The 17,701-nt window shown below is 41.2% G+C and overlaps 1 protein-coding gene across 2 annotated transcripts; it reads right to left on the reverse strand.

Moving 5' to 3' along the window:
* Positions 1–208: 208 nt before the first annotated feature.
* On the reverse strand, positions 209–16,236 carry hmgxb3 (HMG box domain containing 3). 2 transcript variants are annotated; one of them, XM_019874767.1, is made up of 21 exons: positions 16,040–16,236; positions 15,329–15,499; positions 15,057–15,231; positions 12,112–12,582; positions 11,912–12,022; positions 11,682–11,816; positions 11,244–11,491; positions 11,049–11,140; positions 10,851–10,928; positions 10,622–10,695; positions 10,092–10,193; positions 9,843–9,983; positions 8,862–9,172; positions 8,592–8,719; positions 7,328–7,459; positions 7,025–7,209; positions 6,576–6,798; positions 6,147–6,280; positions 4,056–4,175; positions 3,735–3,944; positions 209–2,047 (listed from the first exon to the last, which is right to left on the reverse strand). In XM_019874767.1, the coding sequence occupies exons 2-21, from the start codon at positions 15,484–15,486 to the stop codon at positions 1,562–1,564; spliced, it is 3,714 nt and encodes a 1,237-aa protein (XP_019730326.1). In that variant the 5' UTR covers positions 15,487–15,499; positions 16,040–16,236; the 3' UTR covers positions 209–1,561. The 2 variants fall into 2 exon arrangements, with proteins under 2 accessions (XP_019730326.1, XP_019730327.1); XM_019874768.1 differs by lacking the exon at positions 16,040–16,236 and having other exon boundaries at positions 15,057–15,194; positions 15,329–15,417.
* Between the last annotated feature and the right edge of the window lie 1,465 nt (positions 16,237–17,701).

Genomic DNA, 17,701 nt, shown 5'->3' on the forward strand with positions numbered 1-17,701 from the left:
TGAGAAGAGATCAAGCGTTCCGCTTTTATTTCCAATTACTGACATCAGAATCGCAGACACAACTTACGATCACACCCTCCATCTGACTTGGTCCTTTTTCCGTTTAAGCAAGTCGACAGCAAAAATGAAGCAATTTGCTTTCCTGTTCCAATACTTTACGAGGGATGTGTAACGATAACTTGCATGTTAAAACCATTTCAAAGGAACACAATTTAAACAGTTCTGAGTTTATTGTTCAACACATTACTAACAATTTGTGATCAAAGTCTTTTGAATCTATTCTAACACACACTTTTAAACATGTAATAATCTGGAGTGCCCTCACCATACACACTGCAGCCAATAAAAGATGATCTGTACAGCGGTGCCTTGAGATACGAGTGTGTCGGATTATGCGTCATACTGCCAATTTCTTTTTTCTTGTGCGCTCAAACTTAAAATGTTGTGTGGAATCAGTGAACTCAACTCACTTCACAGTAGCAGCACTTTTGTAAACACAACAACAACAAAAAGACACTTCAAGATCTTTATTGTCAATCCCAGGTGAGGTTTACTGTCAAACTAAATATAAAACAAGGAGAATGACATGTGCATTTAATGGCTACATGCGTAAAATTTGAAAATGTAATTGAGTGACAAGACACCAGCATTATCGGACAGTTCTTTTAAAGACAACTTCAGTGATATGAGTTATTTTTTTCTTCCTGTGACAAATATTAAGAAACCTTTGACTATTTAAAACTGGTGAAAATGCATCAATTTATGGCCAACGTATTCATGCAAAGTCAGTGGGCGTCAAGATTTGACCTTTGATGTTGAATTTCCAACTCTTCAATGATTCAATACTTTTTGCACTATTTGGGCTGAACAATTAATTGATTTTAACTCAAGACGCTGTACAGAGAATGCAATTTTCAAATCGCAAAGGGTGGAATGTGGGGGGGAAAAAAATAGAAAACCATTCTTTCTTTTCAATTGGATGGTAGGCCTTATATACTGGTATACCGTGTATGTACATATACTTTAGATGTTTATTTATATAATGTCTAGATAATAATGTCTAGATAAGTTCAGTGCTTCAGTTCACATGTTTACATATCATTGTTTCATGAAACATAAAAAGTATTGTTTCCATTATTATAATCTGATAAGTGACTTACTGACTTCTGCTTCTGGTACACTTTTTTGGTAGAATTTTGTGAAGTTGTCGTAGTGAATGCTTAAAAGACTACAAGTGTTTAGTCAATTCACAACTGTCACTCGGGTAGATAAATAAACTTTTATATTAATTCAGAGGAAAAGAATGTGCACTTCTTGGTCTCTCTGTGACTCTTCCAGTCTTTCTGTTGCAACCTGCCAATGACGTCGTGTGAAAAAGAAAGTCCAGCCATTTCCCTCTGAGAATGTCGTTTTTGAACTCCATCGCCGTCAATGATCATTTTAGGTTCATCCCGGAATTTCACCTGCAACTTTTTGTGAGTAGTTTCCACGTTCAGTCACAAAAGTTGCTTTCTGACTGCTTTCACTGAGGCACGACGACACCATAGGCCGTCACTGTCCCCTATTTCAGTTCCTCCACCACACTTTTCTTGTCTTCCCCCCTCTCCAGGTCGACGTTTGCCACCCCGAGCCGGTACAACGCATCCCGGATGACAACTTCTCCGGGCTGGCACACCTTCACCACCTGGCTGATCTGCTCATTCACAATGTCTCGACTTGAGAGGAAATCCAGCAGGCGATTGTAGAGGTAGTAATGCGCCGGGTTGTTGAAAAGCACACACTGTGTCCTCGTCGGGTTGAGTGAACTCGGATCGCCTTGTTTTTCACCTTCCTCCTTCACGATTTGAGTCACCGTGCAAACGAGGTGCTGCAGATCTTTGCACAAGGTCATGGAGTGATGTTCCAAAACAGGAAGCTTGTGACTCGCAGGAGGATGCACCAACCAACAAGAGGAGGACTTTGTGTGGGGGTGAACGTGCTGGTTGTCCCCCAACATAGAAAGATCGGCATTGTACGGCTTCTCCTGCAGCTCAGCGCATGACACGAACTGAGGAGCACACAGCAGGAAGTTGTCTGAGACACCAACACTCAAATGTGACCATAAGCAAAGTCTGAAGGCAGCTTCAAGTGGTTCTGTAACTGTGTCAAATTGTAATGTTTATTGCATTTTTTGGAAATGCAATAAACTGTTAAGTCATAGGTAGGATATGGTCATTTTAGTGTAGCCAGTTTTGATGAGCACTAAACTGTGTTAGATAAATATACAGTTCCTTTTCAGTTCAGTGCTGCGGAAACTCGTGGGATATAAGTATTTGCCCTTTTTTTCAGGTTCTTTATTTTGTTATCAGAAGGCCAATTTTGTAGTGTGTCAGGCAAACCACATACCACTTCTGCCAATGATTGAAGGCGTATCTAGTAACAAATGTTCCAGAGGGGCAAGAAGGCTCCCCACCGGCTGCTCTTTTCGTCAAATTTTTTTTCCATAGCGCTGTGAGTATGGCCGGAGGCTAAATCTACATTTGACCGATTAGGCAAGCAGAGGAGTAAGTGTGTGTGTGTGTGGGGGGGGGGGGGGGGGGGGGGGGGGGGCATCCGCCTTCGCCAAGAGCCAAACAGAAAAGAACATTGCATGTTCTTCTAATATTGTGCAGCCCAAATGTCAATGACTTTATTCCTCATCTGTTCTGCGATTTCTTTTGACTGTGGCAATTTGTTGCTTTTGTGATCTTTTGGCTGACTTCATTTCGTTAGACAGAGGGTGTTCAAGTGATTTCTTGATTGAACAGGTCCGGGGTAATCAGGCTTAAGTGTGAGCAGTGAAAATGAAGTCGGTTTTCCAGAAAATGTGATTAGCTCCAGTTAATTTATGATTTAACAAGGGAGCAAGTAAGGTTCACACAGGGCAAGGTTGAATAGATTTTTTTCCCTCTTTAAAACATAAAATCACCATTTAAAAACAGCATTTTATGTTTACTTGGGTTATCGTTGTTTGATATTTACATCAGTTCGATGATCTTAAATATTAAAGTCAGGGAAACTAAGCAAAAAAAAAATATGTGAGAAGAGGGCAAATATTTTTTCATAGTGCTGTATATGTTGGCAAAAGGCAATTCGAGAACAACTAGCATCCAGTTTTCTGGCAGTGGTATTTGACTGGCAGTTGAGTAGGGTGTCATTCCAGGGCATATAGTTGACATGCCCACAGCTTTATTCAAATACTTTCAAAAAACTCTAATTTGGCAGAGTTGTTTAACGGCACCCTACTCTGTAGTGTGTCAAATTTACAGTGAGAGGCATATTTATTTTCACTCTAGACCAGTGGTTCTTAACCTGGGTTCGATGGAACCCCAGGGGTTAGGTGAATCAGTCTCAAGGGTTCGACAGAGCCTCTACCATGGAGGTTAAGACCACCGGACTCAACCTGTCAATTACCGGTAGTTATGACACGCCCGCTTGGCTATCACTGGCTGGTTCATTTTGTGCACAATTAAAAAACTTATACTTTGTACTTCTACTAATTGTGTTTACTTTTTTTCTGTTTTTAATAAATGCGTTTGTAAAAAAAAAAAAAAAATCATATTTTTATTTTTCACTAATGAAGGGTTCGGTGAATGTGCATATGAACTCGTTGGGTTCGACACCTCTAACAAGGTTAAGAACCACTGCTCTAGACATATTTTAATCGTGGTCCATTTTTAGCCTATTCCGGAGACTTGCTAATGATTTCCACCCACCTCTGGCTTATCAAAAGGCTCGGAAAAGCAACCCTGATTCCTGCCCCACATCCTGGCAGCCAATTCTGGGTACTGCATGTCCGTACAAAGAGCCACTTGTCGAGCGCAGTCACCAACGTAGACTGGGGGCCAGTACCGGGAGGACACCAGCAGATCCACGTGGTCCCGGGCCGTCTCCCCTCTCACCAAATACTTAGAGCCGCACACGACCTGACACAAAAATGAGATTGACCTTGACTCATTGAATCACTTACTGCTTTCAATGTGATAAGGTGTCCACACTGTATGGCACGCACCCAACAGACTGTGATTTACTTTTACCTGATGGGGACAAACCTTGGACAGTTTGCCAGCAGTGAGGTGTTGAGGGGGCTGGGGCCCTGTAGGAAGGCCGCTATGAACAAGCTTGCACATGGAGATCAGAGCAGTCAGCAGGTCCTTCTAATAGGGGGAGAGAAGGGAGCATTTCACATCATCGCAGTCACCAATATAATGTATGTCAATAGGAGTTTCATATATTGCACATACGGCAGAGGGTATATCTCAATATACACTACTCACAAAAACATACAAAAAAAAAGTGAAAAGTGACATGTTTCAGGATGAACTTAAAATGCACTCACATTCATAGGTGAACTTAATTTGACTGTTTTTAGCTTTTGAATGCACAACTCTTCAGTGTTTTGGTACTTTTTTGCACAATTTGCTGTCCTCTAACTCAGAGATGAAATGTTAAAAGCACAACATGATCAATTACAAGTTCAAGGACTTCAACTCATATGCCTTTCTGTGACTCTTTTAGTCTTTCTGTCGCAACCTGTTGATGACACTGCGTAGTGCGGTTGATCAATTATGAGGTGTTGCCTGCGTCTAATGACGTCCAAAGCGAACCATTTCAAATTCTAACGGAACCAGAAAATGTGCTGCTCCGTTAACGGATTAAGTACCTGCTGTGAATTTTGCCATTCAGCTCCTTGATGGAGAACAGCAAATTGTGTAAAGAGTATTGGAATACCTTTTTGCTAGTAGTGTATCTATCCATCATTGGACTGGGTGTTGTGGTTCATAGTGTGAGTCGATGCTCCATCATACGGTTTCTACTATCAGACTTCTCATCTGAGCTTAAAACTCGGTGAGGTGGAATCCTCCTCATTTTAGGTCAACTCAGTTCATTGCCACTGCTCCACATTTGTCAAGTGATTCTCATCAAACTCAAACTTCGATTTGGTGACACACAGAACAACACCATGGTCATGGTAGCGAAGTTCATTTTAAAATTCTTATTCTTATTATTATCCCTACCGCATGTCAGAGTGTGAATAATTATAAATAAGGCATTATTCAAGATGCTTGAGGGGGTATTTACGTCTGCTCACTGTTTGAGACAACCATGAATGACTCATTTGCTTTTTGTTCCCCCAAGGAGCCATAAAAAAATTTCCAACAAAGTATTAAAGTTATAAAAACACACAAGTAACAAATGTTAGTGGACAACAAATCATTTCATAGTCACCACTGTATCTTGTGTAATTAATGTTTTGAAATGTTGTTAAGACTTTCAAGCATGCACACACATGCACGCGCGCGCACGCACGCGCACGCGCGCGCACGCACGCACACACACACACACACACACACACACACACACACACACACACACACACACACACAGTATGGTCTGAAGAGGAAGTACATGATGCAAATGGAACTACAGTGTTGCCCCTACATCACGGGTCACGTACTGCCGCCCTGCTGCATTGCAGATTATTTTGACTGGAACGGATCTTCCTGCCTAATGCGGAAATCTCCACTATGTCCCGTAAGTATGCACATCTCACATCTCACACCTGGATAGAGTCGCCATAGTTTGACACAATGGGCCAAGCTCCCTCCAGCTCGCAAATGTCATATACCAACCAATAAATCCCCACCTCTTTAAGACACATTTTGAACACACAGATACTGCATGTACAGTAAAGTGGCACCTTTACTTTCTATTGCCTCAATTTGAGTTTTTAGGGTTAAAAGATGTTGCTTAGTCAATTTTGTACTTTGTGTTACTAATCAAAATCTGAGATACAAGCTAACTTCAGCTGCTGGATCAAAAGTAGAAAAAAAAAGAGAGCCAGTCATCAAGGCAATTTCAGTGTTCATTACATTTGTTGAACGAGACAGTCGAACACACAAATACAAAAAGAAAACAGCCTAATAGAGCATGGCGCAAGCACTAGCAATGAACTAACCATGTGCTTAACCAAAATAACTTTAGGCTTAGTAATTGCCCTTTCTATAATGAATAAATACATATACATGCTTCAAGAACCGAAAGCAAAGATATGTTTAATAGAATGAGCGTTATATACTTTGTACACTTTTATACACTATAAATATGTAGATCTATAGCACACCCACCTTAGTGGAGCCTGGAGTGATGCTCGCCCCACAGCGCTCCAAAATACTTCTCAGTTCATCCTCACTGTAGTCTTTAACCTTGTCGAGCCTCAACTCACCATTATGAATGAGCCGGACCAAAACTGACGGCGCTCCTGAGACAGGAAGCAATGATCATATCATTTCTTTCCATTTTGTCATCTTCATGTTTAATTAAAAAGGGATCCTCAGTTTACCAAAGTACCAACACGCTGTATGGCATTTCAAGGTTGTGAACTGCATGTAATTAACAAATTTGGGCAGAAGCATCAGAATATCAATACAAAGGTATGCTCAGTTATGGTGTATGTTTATGGCCAAGAAGTCTTTCTCATACAAATAAATTCAGTGTGACTTTGGTACTTCAGGAATGATGATGAAATACAGCAGCAGATGAAAATTGAAGTGTACCTGGGAGCTGTGGGGTTGGTGACAAGACCTTGTCCTTCTCGGTGTTGATAACAGAACCGCTCCTCATCAGCGGGGGGATGAAGGGTGCAATAATTGAAGCATCCACCCGCGTGATGGGAATGTCCATAGGGAAGACAGCCTGCTCAATTGCCTCAGTCTCCATGGTCAGCCAAAAGTCATCCATGTGCACTTCATCTGACACTGAAGACTCAGGCCAGATGAACTACAGAGAGATAAAGCAGCATGTAATAACTTAATGGCTCCAGAAATATTGTTTCTACAATGTTTTGTTTTTCTTGTGTGTGTGTGTGTGTGTGTGTGTGTGTGTGTGCGCGTGTGTGTTACCTCCACATTCTTGACCTCCAACACATTGTTTGTGTGTGTGTGTGTGTGTGTGTGTGTGTGTGTGTGTGTGTGTGTGTGCGCGTGAGTGCGTGCGTGCGTGTTACCTCCACATTCTTGAGCTCCAGCACATTGTTTGTGTGTCGCCTGGAAATCTCCAACATGGGAGCGACACCACAAACGCCGCAGATCATATCATTATAGTCTCGCAATGTAAGGCTCTCAAAGGCCCAATAGCCTATCAGGAGAAAATCTTGAATTTGGGACATCTCCTCTGGACTCAGCGAATGGACTGATGCAAACACAGAGACGTGAGCATGATTTAAAAAAAAAAAAACAACAACACAAGTACACTGTTCAATTTAAATATTCTGCGCAAGCTACCACGTTATGACACTGTTACACGTTACCAGGGTGGTTGGGGACATGGTCGAATAACGTCCTGACAGCCTGAGAGGGTGGGTGGCCCAGTCTGATTTTGCCTCTGATCTTCAGCAATAGATCAATACTAACCAGTAGTCTGTTTCCAATGTTGAACAACCCTGTCAAAGAAATTAACAAATTCAAAAGAAAAGATTGGAGTCATACCACATTATATCGCTAAAACGGCTTTTTACAGAAATGGTGGTGTATGAGACATTGGTTCAGCAAGACACTTTACACCTTTGATGGAGGAAGTCATTAAATAACAACACAAAAAGCATCTTATCCCCAACCTCCCAATTTAAAGAAAGCTGACAAGTTTCCAATGTCATGTTCTCCTCACAATATTGAGGGGGGAATGCAATTGGATTATTTTCACAAATTGGTCAACCCTACTACTACTGCATGTTTCTGCATTAATAAACTGTATGTGCACATTGTGGAATTGTGGCACATATCAGTGCCACGATTCTTTATATACTGTATACCAGGGGGTCATTGGGATTTTTATGTCAAGGGCTCATGGGGCCAGATCAAGAAGGCTCACAAATGATGGGACATTGTAATCCTACAGGAATGACATAGTGATCATTTGAAAAAAATCATGTGCTTGCAGAGATTTGTACGAATAAAGTTCTAATTATTGTAGGAAAAAAATAGCGTTTACATGATCACTGCCTTTACATGCAGGAATATTTACTAAGAACATAAATACTGTACATATCAGTGTATTTTATAAATTTCAGGTTTATCTTGTTATTAGCATATTTGATATTGAAGTAATCCAAAAGGAATTCAAAGTAACCAAGTTACAATAGTTTGTCGGTTTTGGCACTTGGATTACGTTAAATGACTATGTTCATGAATAGGTACCGGTAAATAGTAACCATATTGGAAAACCTTAAAGTAATCCTGCATGCATGCAGGGTGTGTATTGAATGCACTTGGTACAACTTTTGTGTGAAGGAAAAACACTTACTGTATATTTTGTACCAGACCAGTATAATTTTTTTAACATATTTTGTTCATTATAGTGAATATTGTAGGTGGTGTCAATGAAGGTGTACATAAAAATTAGGACAATTCAGCCTGAGTGGAGTTCTTTACCAACTGCCCTTCTGCTGTGTTTTGAGAGACATTTGGCAACCTACTTACATTGTACATGCATGGGCTAGGCATGCATGCCCCCCCCCCCCACACCTCCCCTGCCAAAAAAGCAGCGGCCAAGGAAAGTGTGGGGTAGGAATTTACCTGGATGCAGGTCAGTGAAGCTGTGCAGAGCCAGACACTTGGCACTGAGACACACTTTAAGCTGCAGAGAAGCCGCCTGGATCAGCATCTCAGTAATTAGCCAGCAGTCCTCCTGTCCTGCGATGGTGCTTTGTTGAGACACAGAATTCATGTTGTTAGGGAAGCAGACACCCACAGTACAAGAGAATAGTGATGCACAGTAACAAAAACAGAAGTCAAAACTGGGAAGTGCTCTTAAATATTTCCACATTGTTGTTCTTAACTTCTCACCTCTGATCTCCTTTGTAAAGGGGCTTTTTACACAGGCCACATTGGGTGGCTGAGGATTCATAGAATTGAGGCCACCCAGACTCCACCAGGGTCTCAGTCTCAATCATCCCATCGTCATTTTGCTCCCCCGGTTGGACCAAGACAATTTGAAGACTGTTCAGATCCTGGATAAGGTCAAGAGTTTTCTGAAGCTCAGCCTCACTCTCTGGAATCTGCAGGGAATGGCGAATCAGCTGCAGGGTGGATTGCCGTTGGATGTCTTTCTCTACAGGACTTAAGGGCTGGTATGGATCGACCGATCGATTCAACCTCTAAAATAGAGAGACCATCACAAAGAGAGAAGATATTAAAGGCAAAAAGACAACATTGTTTTTTCTTCTGCTAATCATCCCACACATCAAATAAGGTTCAAATTTACAATCAACAACATATTGATTAACCTGATTAGACAATGATGAGGAGTGTTGAAGATATCAATGAGTCCTCCTTGTGTGAAAAGCAAACATGCTATCCACAGTCCACCTTCAAATACTTTTTTTTTCATTGAAATAATTCTATTTGAATACAAAATTTGTCTGTCCAATACGTTTAAAACCAATCTGTGAACATTTAGAAAAAAAACATTTGTAACCTGTCAGCTACATGCCACAACAAGGAGTGGTCCAATAGCCATCACTATAAGGTCATTTAGCCACTTAAACAGCATGAAGAAGATGCCAGGATTATCACACTTGAATGAAGAATCAACAAAAAAGTTAACACAAAAAGCCTTACACAAGGACATAAGTCAAGGCAAAAAGAGAGGGGGGAAAAAAACCTACAAAACAAAACAGTTTCCTCCCATCTATGCACAAATAGCAAAAATTTGTCTGAACCATTTTAGGGGTTTTCCAGAAAGTACTTAAGAATCCTTGCTTTTGTGTGGTATGACCTTCAATACTAGTCTGCAATGTGTGAAATGTAGAAGGAGGCAGCTTTCACCTCGGTTGCTTTAGGCTTCCCCTTGGGCAGCTCACAACCACATTTAGGGCACACTTGTGGTTTGTGTCTGTTCTTATACATGTAGTCACAGAATGTGTTCTTACAGCGACCTCGGCCTCTCAATGTTGACAGTCCCAGGTCCTTAGAAAAGAAAGAGGTGGAATTTATGCGGGAGCAAGATTTAAAAAACAACAACAACAAACTTGACACAAAATGCTACATTAAAAGGATTTGTAAAGGTACACTTACAAAGTTGTCGACTGTCACATGATTGATAGGAACAACTGACACAATGGTCATGCTCTTATCAGACGGGGAAGAAACAGGCTGATTCATTGCGACAGGAGAATCCTATAAAAATAAAGACACATTGATTAAGAACACTAATACATCCATCAATACATTTCCAATGGAGCCTGCTTGTCCTCCTAAGGGTCGTGGGTGAGCTGGAGCCTATCTCAGCAGACATTGCGTGAGGGGCAGGGAAGACCAAACAATTGTCACCAGCCGATCACAGAGTAGATAAATACTCGACAAATAATTAATTATTCACACTCACAGTCACACTCAAGGACAATTTAGAGCCTTCGACAAATCTAAGATACAGGTTTTTGCAACGAGGGAGCAATTGCAGTATCTGCAGAAAATCCATGCAAGCAGAGTGAGAACATGCAAACGCCACAAAAGAAGGCCAGAGCGGAGATCGAACTGGAAAAAAAACTGTGAGGCACATTAGACAACATCAATAAAATTGATAGTGTATGTCAATGTCTGCTGACCTGCTTGGATTGAACTTGCTGGCCGAGCTGTTTTAAGGTACCAGCTTTAAGACCCGCGAATCTGTCTTGTGACTCTGTGGTTAAAGAAGAAAAATATCATCCCACCGCCACCACAAAGAGCGCCCCTTACTTTTTGACAAGATAACTTCCTGTTGTTGATGACAAATAAGGATAGGAATTACATCATATGAAACAGAGTCCATACAAACAAAACGGGAAAATGATGTACCAGTAGATGGATTGTTGTTTCGTGTTGGAAATTTTCTGTTCACTGTTGGAACGGCGATGACCTGGAACAAAGCAGGACCTACAGAAACAAATATCGACGTCAGTCTTTATTTGTTTTTTTGTTTGTTTTTTTCTTTACAACGCGACCACAGTCTTTACAGGCAATCAAAACATCAAAATGTTGATGGTTTCCCTTCACCTGGGCTATAACAGGAAGGTAAGATGGGTCTTACAGTCCTCCTTTGAACATCGCACATGCTTTGCCTTTTGAGTGCTATTTTTTTCATGTGGCTACTCAAAGACAGGGACACAGAAATATGTCTAATTAGACAAAAACAAATATCAGGAAAAACTAAAAAACAGCATAGAGGGGCCAGTTTGTACAGTGACTCACCTTATGAGAGGCTGCTTGGACACGCACAATGTTTTCTCTGGTGACGAAATGCTGCCCTCTGCTGGCTCGGCACTTGGAGCTGGTTTTATCTTTCTCAAGCACCTTTGCCCTTCTTTTTTGCTCTCACTGGGTTTGGTTTTACTAACATCAGCATTCCCCTCCTGCGTTGTGCCTTGGCAGCTTGGAAAAGACTTTGCTTCAGACACCACCGTGGCAACGGGTACATCGTTTTGCTGTTTTGTTTTTGCCTGATGTACAAATACAGTCACATTTATGCAACAAGGAAATGCAAAAATACCGACACTAGTTTGTTTTCACACCACAGCCTGCCTGGACAGTACATGTACAATCAGTAACAAAGTAAATGTAAGTAATCAATAATTACATGATATTGATTTTGCAGGCCAAGCAATACAATCGTAAAAAAGTATTACTCACCGCAGGTATCCATTTGCCACCAAGGTGGGTTCCACAGTCAGGGCATTTTGTTGGCTTGTGGCGAGTGACATACACAAATGAACAATGAGGATTGGGACACCGCCCACGACCTCTTCTGGTGTATGTCTTTATAGCCTAAAAAAACAGTTTGACAATGCTATCTTACATGCAGTTAACTCAGATTTAACGTGTACCTGCGCTTTCAGGACAGGAAAAGTCTGAACGATTACCATCTTGTATGGCGGCACTCCAGTATTTTGCTCTTCTTTGGCTGCCACAGGGACCATCATTACAGCGCCCAAAGAGTTGACCCCTGTCAAGGACTTGGCCTCAAGCAGGTTCTAAAAGGAGAGCAAAATTATGTGATTCCATTAAATGAGTAAAACCTTATGTTGTCATGAAACATGTTTATTAGACGTGAAGGCATCACCTGGTTGGGAATGATGGCAACCATCTGTGTCATTTCCCCTTGGGTTTGATGCATTGTTACCTCACTTTTCACATCAGAAGCATCTCCCATCTCTCCAACGCAGTTTTCTAAACTATCCACAGGGCTCTGCAAGTAAGAAACATCTTTGGAAGGTGGAGACGTAGTTGTAGTCAATGAAGAAGAGGAGGATGTGCTTCCTCGGATTGCAGTGGAACATGATGCTTCTCCTATGTCTTTTCCAACGTGACCCAGAGAGCTCTGAGAAACATCTGCCTGGCAGGCCAAGCCACGCGTCTGAGCCTTTTTTGACTCGTGGGTGTGACTGGGAAAGGACACATTTCCATCAACAGGATGACGGCGACAATCTGCCAGAGAACCTCCCGCCTGGGGATCGTCGGTCAGGACAAGGTAACTGGCTCTTGGCAGGATCTTACGGAAGCCTGGTAGCTCTCTGGTTGGACTGAGAAACAACTGCAATACATATATTTAAAAAAACAAAACACAATGAGATAGAGAAAAGTCCTGTGTAAAACCACCTTTGGTCAACCACTTAAACTTTGCACCCAAATTGTCCCTAGGTGTGACTGAGTTCGAATGGTTGTTCGTCTGTGTGCCCTGCGACTGGCTGGCAGCCGGTTCAGGGTGTACCCCGACTACTGCCCAAAGACAGCTGGCATAGGCTCCAGCACGCCCAAGACCCTCGTGTCAATAGCTCAATTCTAAAATGAAACTCAGGTAAAGGTCTCGATGAAGTCACTGTGTTGTTACATTTTTTATGAAGTTTGTGCCGGTTGCAAAATATGAGCACATCTAACTTGTCTTTCGTTATCCGAACACAACACCTTTTATATAGCTAGTGGAGCAGTGGTTTAAACAAAGTAAGACATTTAAATTCTTTTGTGTGTGTGTGTGTGTGTGTGTGTGTGTGTGTGTGTGTGTGTGTGTGTGTGTTGGGGCGGGGCAATCAATTTTCAGCTGGTGTATTACAGTAAATTAGTTGTGTTAAACACAGCTCTATCCTCTATTTACACCATCCAAAATGCTCAATTTGGACATTGCAAGCCACCGTTGCACTATCTACACTTTCTAGATCAAAACAAAAAATAGAGTAGATTAGACAATTTAGATTTAAAAAAAAAAATTAAACCCGAAATGTGAAACAAAATTTATGAATGTGTATGTTAGTTGAAATGACACTTAAGATATCCTTTTTTCACTTAAGCCCAATGGATGATTTGTGACACAGTGGCAAGTATAAAATGTGACAGGAGTCTGTCTCTCTTTAACAAACCAAACTTTGCAAACATGTGCATCTGTCCAGCTGTTTCACTGTTGGCTCTTTTATACTGTACTATACAGCCTGTTTGAAGCAGGATTCTTCACTTCTTTTTCAGGCCAATGTCCTATATAAACAGCATCCCAGAGTGACGCGAGAGTGATGACAAGTTTCACTCTCCTGTCCTGTTGGGTTGAAATGATCACTTTCCACCATACTGTGCATCACATTGGATGGAGCCACTGTTGGTGTCACATATCTAATCGTCTGATTGCAGGATGTTGTGTCACTGTGAAAAACCACACACTGTTGCAGAAATATTCAGTCTTCTGTGAGTTCTATATAAGAAGTAAAGGCAGCTGAATGTCAGGTCTTTTGTTATGGCTCGCTTGTGGCTGTTTATTGGGTTGGAATATCTGTGAAAATCGTCATTTAAACAGCAAAGCTAGTGGTACCTTCAGACTTTTACACAGTATTACCAATCTCCTGCATATGCTGAGAAATGGCCATTTTTTTGAGTAGGCAGCCGTCGGCAAGTGCTCTTCAAGAGCCTTGCGGTTTTTGTTTTTTGGGGTTTTATTTTGGCACTTTGTGTTGTTGTTACGTCGTGTGGACATGATGTGGACTGTTTTCAGCATTTTTGGCCACGACATTCGTCAAAGAAGAAGAATCTGTGCTTGGAGGTGGCGCCTTCTCGGCAGCACGCGTGTACCAGCACTGAATTTCATTGGGAGGAATGTCGGCGCCATTTGACTGTCGTTGCTGGATAGTTCCGGGGTGCTTGTGTCTTGCACCTGAAATAGGCAGCATTTTCACAGCCCCGCTTTGTTCAGCGAAAAGGTCGGTGCTGATGGACAGTCTGCGGCTGGATGGATGCATGGCTTGAGGAGCCGATGATGAGAAGAAAGGAGCGTCAGCGCAGAGCGCCGATGCGTATGTGGAACTGGGAATCGCGGCTTGGAAGTGAATCGGATTTACATGGGACAAGAGAAGAGAGCCAATCTCGTTTTCGTTAATGGATGCTACAGCTTCTTGTTGCTTGTAGCAGACGTGTGCACATTGCAGCATGACATCTTTGATCCACTGGTGAAAAGAACACTTTGGATCGCTCCTCTTTCATCTATTACTGCTTCAAACAACAAAGTGAATGGAGGAAAAGTGGTTAAGATGGCATGACTGTCTGTTTTAAGTCTTGTGTTGGATTATTTTGTCATTTTATGTTCAGTGTTCTTTTGATGGCGGCGCGGGCACCCGCGGCTCCTCTTGTTGTCTGTTGTCTGTTTAAGAGGGAGGAAATTTCATCTGTGCTACATAGAGCACATTAGTCAATAAAATTGGACTTGATACTTGATTAAAATTCATCCACATATATACTCACAAAAAGTTAGGGACATTTTGCTTCTTGGCAACCTTTACACACCGCAGTCTTAATTCCTCATACTTTTGAATATAAATGTCCAAGTGTCAAATGTTTCAGGACTTTTTGCACAACTTGCTGTGTTCTAACAAAGAGACATGTTTATTGGAAAGTAAGAGAAGGTCAAATTAAGTTCACTTACTGGTTACAGTGTGGTGCATTTTAGCATCATGATGAAATGTTATCTCAAAGCAAAATATCCCTAATTTATTCTGAGTATCATAACTGCACTAAAATATTTTTGGCATTTACTGCATCAGTGCCATCCTTCTCCGAGTTGGCCTTCTCCAGATAGTAGCGCTTCTCTGCCACACTGAGCCTTTTCCAGCTCTCGCTGATTCGCTTGTTGATCTCCGACTGTGGCTGATTGGGCCTCTCCTGTTGCATAATCTGATGAACATCGAAGTAGTAGAGCAGGTAGGCAGACCTGTATGGCATTTCATATATATACACATATATATTTTTAAATCATAGTGGATAAATCCCAGTTTACAAGTGTGCAGACATTTTGATGTGAGCATTACCTGGGCTTCTTTGGTTTCACATCACCGTCTTCCTGATTTTTGCGCTTTCGCTTCTTGGGGGAAAGTACTCCAACCTGGTTATAGCCTCGCTCCACCTCCTCTTTTAGCTTCACATCTTCTTTCAGCTTCACTACCTCATACAGGTCCACCTTCTGCATGATACCCTTGGATCTAGGACCATAGAGATAATGGAGTTCAACTCTTGTACTTAAATAAGAGTTAAAGAACACATACTCTGAAATGTACTCAAGTAAAAAAAAAAAAATTGTATACACAATTGGATCTGGAACCAATGAAATAATAGAGATTATTTTTGCTGTCCCTTAAACTTGACTCTAATCATTTGTTGGTTTGTTTTTATCATCACGTGTAGTCAGGAAAAAAATAAACCGTACACCTTTTTTTTCGAAATTGTGAACTCTTCTACGGTTGTGATGCTATAATCATTAAACCAGGACACATATGGATGCAAGTCAAAAGAAACACCAGACGACCAATGTATAATTAACAGTCAAGTAAGCCCGACAGAGATAAAACTGTGATGGTCATTTCCAAAATGTTGACATATTAGCCCACACGCGTACGAATGAGGGGTTAACAAGTTAAAAACACCAGCACGTGTATGTTTTAAAGCAGCATTAATGGCTTGACTGTATACTGCCAGCAATTGACAGCGTTGTCCAATGAAATGGCTTCTTATTGAAGTCTTACCTCGGGTGGCCCTCGCGCTTCACTATGCTCTGAAAATGATGTTAAATACACTCAGGCCGGGCATTATAAAAACGTTGTTTAATGATACAGACTAAATGTTTAAGTTTAAGTTAAAGTGTGCAATTTGCGACGGATATATCTCTGCAAAATTCGCTTCGCTGAACACCCACTGGCAAAAACATGGCGTTTTTGCTAGCGAGGTTCTACACCAATCGTAGGCGTTCATATGGAAACATTGGCCAATCATGTTCCACGTTTTTGTCACGGGAAGGTGACACTTGTTCCGGTATGAATGACACGCGTACGTCAAATGGGACATGAAACACGCCGATAATATTGAACTAAATGAATAGGTATTGTCTTAATTTTACAATAGCATGTTCAACATAACACAAACATAAACTACATCTTGCTTTACTGAGAAGTCGCTTTCAGACCTAACTAATCGCAACACTGGGTCTAGTTTCGTTAATCGAATACTGATCAACTCGATCAGGAAAAATGGCGGATGACAAGGTGAGTAGAGCACTTGAGTGTTCACTGCGTAAATACCGAAAGTTAAGTCAGTCCCGAGTGACAACAAGGAGCGGATAATTGGAAATGGATTTTGTTTAATTAAGTATGACAAACTGAACGAAACTATGACCCCCCCCCAAAAAAAAACGGAGATGCTTTATTTTTATTATTGTAATCTCTCTGCTGCAAAGATCGTAAATATTGTATGTCGTTGTGTGCTTGCATAAATAAAAACATGAAGATTTAGGACGATTTGTATGATCAGCGAAAACGCGAATCGCTTGTCTATTTTTAGGACCCCCTGAAACAGTTGAAAGACCTGACACAGCTCAAAAATCAGTTGGAGGAGATCCAGAGGCGAGTGGAGAACGAAATCGCTGTTGGCATTCCACAGGTACGTGTTTACTGTGTTATGACTGGGGCACATAAGTAGGAAAAGAATGCATGAATATTGTTTTAAATATTACAATAATCATCAGTAGTGTGATGTGTCATTCAACTACATACTCTGTCTGTACGATCCACAATCATTTATTTCACATTCATAGTCAAGATGAGCGCTGACCTTAATTTTATGTTTTTGTCTTCCTAATTTCAAATATTTTCCTTGCGTTTTAATACCACGTCTGACATTCTTACAATGAGTGCCCATAGGATTTGATTGCATTTCATCACCAAACCTACAAACTACATTTGTGGCCCATGACATCGCCAAACACAAATACCCTCTACCTCAAAGTTGACCACTTAGTATCTGCGAGTGATCAGACGCCAACATTAACAGTGTTAGCTAAAATGAATACAGTATGTGCAAATACTGCAGACCTTTTGTTTTGGATGTACTTGTGATTCAGCCAGTACTTGAAAGTGGGTCTTTCGCTCAGGAACTCCAGCTACCAAATCATTGGCTGAGAAACTCAGTGTGGCTTAAGGTTATTTTCGTCAAGGAAATAAAATAAAAAACAAAATGCTTTTAAATGCACGCTGTGTAGATTGTTTATTTTTTTCAACGCCACCTAGTGGCAAACTAATAGAATGCAACGACTTCAGTTCAACTCGTGTGCATTTTGAAACACGTGCATGACAGTGCCTCAGAGAGAATATTCTTTGCAAGACTACCACCGATTTCTTTAGCAGAGGGACAAG

Source organism: Hippocampus comes, unplaced genomic scaffold (assembly GCF_001891065.2).
Source record: "Hippocampus comes isolate QL1 unplaced genomic scaffold, H_comes_QL1_v1.1 scaffold118, whole genome shotgun sequence".
Lineage (NCBI taxonomy): Eukaryota > Metazoa > Chordata > Actinopteri > Syngnathiformes > Syngnathidae > Hippocampus > Hippocampus comes.